Here is a 6,527-nt window from a genome sequence, read left to right as displayed (position 1 = left end):
CTTTGGCTAAAAATGCCTCAGCCTAATGTAATGTTAGAGGTGGAATTTGGCTGCACATCACTCTTATACTCTGTAATTTGATGGTTGCAACCGATTGTTTCTTTTGGACGTTGGTTGATTTGTTTGCTTCGCTCAGTGTTTCTGTTGTACTGTAGATGCTCTGATTTCATGGTTTTCATCTTTCTGCAGTGAAAAATGTAATTGTCCTTACAAAATTGCCCCCTTCGCAGGTAGTCTTTCTAATGTTTCAATTATTTCCAGTCCACCACATGGCTATGAGGCAAGAAGAATAAAAAACATGCTTTTTCCCTCCAATTCCAGGAAATGTGGAATCCACACATTTCTGTGTTGTGAGGTGGGATGCCATTGAGTGTTGTACCCATTCTGTCGCAGCATCTTATGTGTGTGCGAATGGGGATGTGTGTGTGTGTGTGTGCGTGCGTGCGTGTGTTCCTGTGTGTGCGTGTGTGTGCATGCACAGTGGCCCCTTCAGTGTGGTCCGCGGAGAGCGAAATGAAAATCACTGAGGTCATAGCACCTCATTTCCTCCTAATCCCCTCCCTGAGACTCCTGGAGCGGAGTGGACGTGTCGGCGGTGATTAATCGGACCGCCCCGCTGACCAGGGTCACACCCCTGTTATTTCCTTAACCAGACAAGAAGCATGGGCACACATCTCTCTCCTCTCTCTCTCTCTCTCTCACTCTCTCTCTCTATCTATCTATCTTTCTCTGTCTCTCCTCTCCCTCTCTCTGTCACTTTTATGTCACCTTTCTCTCTCCTTCTCTCTCCTCTCACCTCTTGCTTTCTCTCTTTAACTCTCTTTCTGACACTTCTCACTCTTTCTCCTCTCTCTCTGCAGCTCTCTCCCTTCTTTCCCTCTCTCTCTGTCTCTCTCTCTCTGTCTGTCTCTGTGCCTGATTCACCAGTCACACTTCACACCGACTGCTTCTCTCCTTGCCTCTTAACCAGCCTTAATCTGCTGCACTCTTGGCTTAGGCCTCTCAAATGAGCCAGTAGGAGTCAGTCTGCAGTGCTACATGTTGGAGTTTGATTTCTCTTCATGAGATGACTGGAGATCTGATACCCCCCACCCCCACTCCACATTACCTCCTAGTCAAGGGCCACCATCTCCTCTGAAGACTCTGCTAGATATAATGGTTGTGGTTATGTATTCTGTATCTGGCAGACTGCTAAGCCCTGGGAACTTTGTACAAGGGTCCTCTATCCTCTGAAGACAGGGAGCAGAATGGAGTTTTATGAACTACGCCATGTTAGTGTCTCAGTTATGTGTCAGAGGTTTTATTTTTGTGATTGTCATCCCTGGAATTGCATTACACAGTATCACACTAACACAGTGTAACCCCCCCCCCCCCCCCCCCCCCCAGCCACAGCGCATCATTAAAGGTCTGTTCCAGTTTTAAGGATTAAATAGCCATTTGTCGTCTTTTTAACAAGCTCTGTCTTTGATCACCGCCACAGCTTTTATCACCATCTGATCATCAATATTAGTCTTGAACATCTGACTGCTATGCACCGACTGCTTGCGTTATTCATGTAAGGAGTTTAATGAATATGGAGCGTGAGTCACCACATCATGACAAGGCCTCACAACAAGAGTGTGCTCCTGGCAATCATCCCAGGTGGTCACACGCTTTTGGCAGGTTAGATGTGTTGAAGTGAGAGTGTGTGTGCACTAGAGAGAAAGACAGACAGAGAGAGAGAGAGTGTGTGTGTGTGTGTAATGTATCCCATAAAGGCTGTCACCTTAAAACTGCAAAAAGAGAGAGGAACAGATGGAGTGTAATAAGTGTAATACTTTACACCTCTAAGCACTTAATACATTGTAATTAGGTATAACAATTACTACATTTCAACACACTATTTTTATTATGTTCTCAAATAACCATTTATCTAACCATTCTGGAAATAGTAGGCTGTATAGTATAGTATGATATCCATATGCTGTTATTTCCTAAGTCAGTATCTTACACAGCACAACATGGTTGCAGTGTAATAAGGTTCATACAGATGTATGTGTGCGTGTGTGTATGTTTGTGTGTGTGTGTGTGTTGTGGTGTGTATGTGGCGGCGGTGCATGTGTGTATGTGCTGCAGTCAAAACGATGACTCAGATTAACAGTGTTTTATATGTTACAATGTTACAGTGTAATGCACCTAGTAGTAAAACAATGAATAACATGCCGCTGAAAGAATGCTGACAGTCCCTTTGTGTCTTCAGCTGTGCTATCGAACATACAATATGTATCATCTCTCGGGCCTAAATGAAGTTCACAAAGAGGGCAGGACACATCTGGTTTATGATATAGACTGCAGGTTGTTTTGGTGTGAAGGGGCATCAGTTCATCACTGATGAAATGTGCCCGGGGGTGGACAGAGGTGTGAGGAAGGGGAAGCTCCACACTCGCGCCCAGATGGACCTGAATATGCCCTGGCACGGGATGGACACTTGAGACTCGGAGGCAGGCCAGCCAAAAGGACACTCCTGGACTCCACAGGCAGGGAATGCTCAGGCTAAAACATGGCAAACAGCTGTTATACTTTCAAAAAAAGTATGCAGTTATGAAGTGAAGTTAAACTGAAAACTGCAGAAATTTCTAATAGTTGATGGGGGGTCTGCAGGGCATTTGAGAGCAGAAGAAGATGGGAGGAAAGCGACTGAAAAAATAGAATAACTGCGGATCGGGGATCCTTTTGAAGGGATGAGAGCAATCCTGTTAGACCAGACGCACAATGACAGACTTCTTGACAGGCAGGCAAAGGCAGGCAGGCAAGAAAGCAGATTCGCAGCTGCAGGATTCTGAGCCCTGTCGCTTGGAGTCCTCTCAGCTTGCTGAAGTACCCGTTCTGTCTACATCGTCCTCCTCCGCATCCTCTTCCTCCTCCTCCTCCTCCTTCTCCTCTTCTTCCTCTGCTGGATGGATACTGCCCTACACCTCCGAGGATCAGAGCACAGAGCGGTCACACACTGCTGAAGCTCTGTGCTGCAAGAGTGCACCAAGCACATGATGTTAGCAGGCTAGGTATGCGAAGGTGCTCCACACATAGATGCTGTGGTTTGCAGTGCTCTGTTGCTGAGCAACTGCTTTGGCAAACATTCAGTAACACCACGGTAACTCTGGGCATACCGAGACAATCTGTTTTGCTATCATAAGGTTGTCACTGATTTAGCTGTTAGGCAACATTAAGATTATTTTGAGTGTGAAGAATTCAGAATCCAGGTTCATATTTAGGATCTGGCAATCAAGCATATAAGAGCACATCTTAGCTGTAGCAAATTAACGGTTGTGACAATTGGGATATGCCAAGGTTGGTGGGCTGCTCTAAAGTTAGAACATAGCCTAAAATGTGTTCATTCAGCAGTCTGAGAAAATTACATAAAAAAACTGTAGCAAATTGACTGACCTAATCTCTCCTAATCTCTCTCTTAAATACCCATCAACCCATGCAATTTGTGTAATACTTTTCTTTCTGTTTTAAATTGTCGTGCCTAACAATGCTGTTCTAAAATACTCTGTAACCTATGGCCTCTTGGGATTTACTGCTTAATTTTAAAATGATTTGTATTGGATGTTGCACTTTCCATCTCATTGCAAATGATGCATATTAGTGAAGAAGGTGTAGATGAAACTTTACTGCACAGTCTTTCCCTTCTGTCTTTGACTGGGAAGGTAGCAGGCAATCCGATTAATCCACCGCACCAAAAAGACAACTTGTGTCGTCACATATCCCTCGATTAGTATTCCGTGGACCGACGCGTTGTTCCTGGCTGCAAACAAAGGCCTATTGCTTATATTTTATTCATTCATTTTTAATTCAAAATTGGCCAGCTGTGCTGTGTGCTCTTTTAAGTGAGCCTATCTCATGCCCATCTGCAAATAGAAATATTAAACCAGCCACTTGGAGATCCATCTAAAAAAAAGAAAGAAAAAAAAAATCCTGCAGGTGGATTTTGTCAGATGTTGGGCTGCAATATCGTGTGACTGCCATATTTACAAGTGTTCTACATGTTCTTACGGAGCTGAGTTCTGACTCTATCGTGCATCCTTGGTTATAGCTATGGGGAGTACCAAGGTAATTAAGAGTAATGTAATGTGTCTGTGTGTAATTGGGCAGAGGATCTCGGTGTGGTTATTAAAATGCCCCCTCCTCACCTCCACCCACTGGACGCAGTGGCTTGATTAACACCAGCTGCCTCCAACGGAAGCCCCAAAGCCAAATGCTGTACAGGGAGAGACAGTCTTTGAATCCTCATATCCCCATGCCTTTTCATTTCTATTCTATTGTGTGTGTGTGCGTGTGTCTGTGTGTGTGTGTGTGTGTGTGCTTGTGTGTGTGTGTGTGTGTGTGTGTGTGTGTGTGTGTGTGTGTGTGTGTGTGTGTGTGTGTGTGTGTGTGTGTGTGTGTGTGTGTGTGTGTGTGTGTGTGTGTGTGTGTGTGTGTGTGTGTGTGTGTGTGTGTGTAAGGGACAGAGAGAGAGAGTGTGGGGGAGGGATCTTGAGAGGGAGCGCAGCGGAGGCTGCCGCGGCGCGAGGGAGGTTTATAAATATTGATTAGCGCTCCTGTGCCGATCGAAAGAAATGACGAGGAAACGCTCAGACAGACGCTTATCTGTCCGTTAAACACACTCCGTCTCTGGCTCCCGTTCCCATCTTACATTTATCTTTGAGGTCTCCATCTCTCCCCCTCGCCTACTCTCTCTCTCTCTCTCACACACACTTCTTGCGCTGTCTCTGCCTATCTTTCTCACCAACTCTCTCTCGCTCTCTATTTGTCTTTCTCTTCCACCCTCTCTCGTTCTCTCTCTTGTTCTGACTGATGGCACCTCACCTGCTGCTGACTGCTGGAACTTTCAGCCTGGATGGGGAATTGAGGCATAGAAGACAGTGAGAGAGAGGGGGGGGGAGAGATAGAGCGTGTGTGAGTTAGCAAGTGAAATTGAGAGAGAGAGAGAGAGAGAGAGAGAGAGAGAGAGAGGAAGGGAGCGAGAGAGAGGGAGAGAAAGAGAGAAATCCTTTTCTGGTTTCTGTTCCCTCGGTTAGTGGAGTTTGTGGACCGCTCCGCTTGCCATGTGACTAGTTGAGAAGCGCTCTGAAGCTGTTTCCGCCTCTCTCTCTCTCTCTCTTTCTCTCTCTCTCTCTCTCTCTCTCCTTTTTTTTTCCGCCAACAATGACTTGCTGAGAAGAGGCAGTGGAGGAGGTGAAGAGAGGACATGTTTTCCGTTTCGCTGAAGTGCCGGCTGGGGGTCATCAGACGGCGGATAAAGGGTATTGTGCAATGCACCACTTTTAAATGGGCTTTTGTGTGTCTTAGCCAACTCCTCTGGGGTAAGGGCAGAAGTTAAGGGGACGGGAGGGGGAGAGATAGATAGAGAGGGAAAGAGAGAGAGAGGAGGAGGAGGAGGAGGAGGAGGGGAGTCAGGTGCTTTAGAGAGAGAAAAAAACAGAGTGTGTGTGTCCCCCTTTTTTGCAGTCTGCTGGTGCTGGTTTGAGTGTGAGGGCGGCAGAGGAGAAAAAAAGAGAGAGAGAGGGAAAGAGAGAGAAAACGTTTTTTGGTGCTGTTGGCTGTTTCAATCTCTTGTTCATGTACTTCAAAGTGCATCTGTATGTGGTGTGATTGTTGTGCTCTCTGATCCTCACAGCCGCTGGAGTGTACCGAGCTGATTGTGTTCCGTGGAGCTAGAAGTGTGTGTGTGTATGTGTGTGTGTGTGTGTGTGTGTGTGTGAGAGAGAGAGAGTTAGATAGGTTTGTGGGTGGAGAAAAAGTGTAATTTTCCTGTGCTGTTTTATCAGAGGAGAGTTGGGAAGATTGTCTTCGTGTGGTGGTGGTGGTGGGGGGGGGGGGGGGGGGGGTGGCGGGGGGAGGGAGAGAGAAAAAAGTTTCGGAGTTGAGCTCTGAGGGGACTGTGAGATGGAGAGATGGCGAGGTTCAGAACTATTTCGAAGCATTTGGACCATGTGTTTGAGTCGGTGTGTTGGAAGTTTGGGTGCATCACTCTGATTTATTCCTCTGACTTTGATTAATGACTTGCATGTTGGGACTTGCCTGCTTTTTACTCTTTAATTAGTCTAATTCTGCTCTAATCTGATTTAATTAGAGTTGTTGACCAATGTCCACTGCTTATTAGCTCTAGTGCTGTAATTGGATGATTCAGGTCATAACATTTTAAATGCAGGACTCTTGAAAGTTTCTCCACATTTGGCATTTTATTCACAACTTCTTGCACAGTCATAACACATTATATAACAGGCTTCCAGGGGATACATTTTTTTTCCATCATTTTTCATCACTTCAAACATCACTTTATCATCTTAATTCCTCAAATATTGAATCAGGGGATGTGAGAAGAAGCCTGTCAACCTGTGTTTAACCAGACAGCTAAAAATATCAGCCTATTTTTCTGATAAAGAGGGACTGTGTTTTATCATTTGATATAAGGCTTGACTGTCCCCTGCGAGTCTCCTTTCTTGAGTTCGAAAAGAAATCGTTTGTCATTGTGGGCCGATTTG

The 6,527-nt window shown here is 45.5% G+C and overlaps 1 protein-coding gene across 5 annotated transcripts in view; it reads left to right on the top strand.

Annotated features, from left to right (window-relative positions):
• Positions 1–6,527, top strand: part of grip2b (glutamate receptor interacting protein 2b) — a 187,003-nt gene that overhangs the window by 68,411 nt on the left and 112,065 nt on the right. Inside the window, exon 1 of one of the 5 annotated variants that reach the window (XM_042089500.1) lies at positions 5,157–5,285. The exons of the other annotated variants lie outside the window; for them this stretch is intronic. Coding sequence (XP_041945434.1) covers positions 5,231–5,285 — 55 coding nt within the window. The 5' untranslated portion in view covers positions 5,157–5,230. Of the gene's footprint in view, positions 1–5,156; positions 5,286–6,527 lie in introns of those variants that run through there. 5 annotated transcript variants of the gene reach the window in all.

Source organism: Alosa sapidissima, chromosome 4, assembly GCF_018492685.1.
Source record: "Alosa sapidissima isolate fAloSap1 chromosome 4, fAloSap1.pri, whole genome shotgun sequence".
Lineage (NCBI taxonomy): Eukaryota > Metazoa > Chordata > Actinopteri > Clupeiformes > Clupeidae > Alosa > Alosa sapidissima.
Note: the sequence above shows the minus strand (reverse complement) of the source record. Positions and strands in the feature narration are given on the sequence as shown.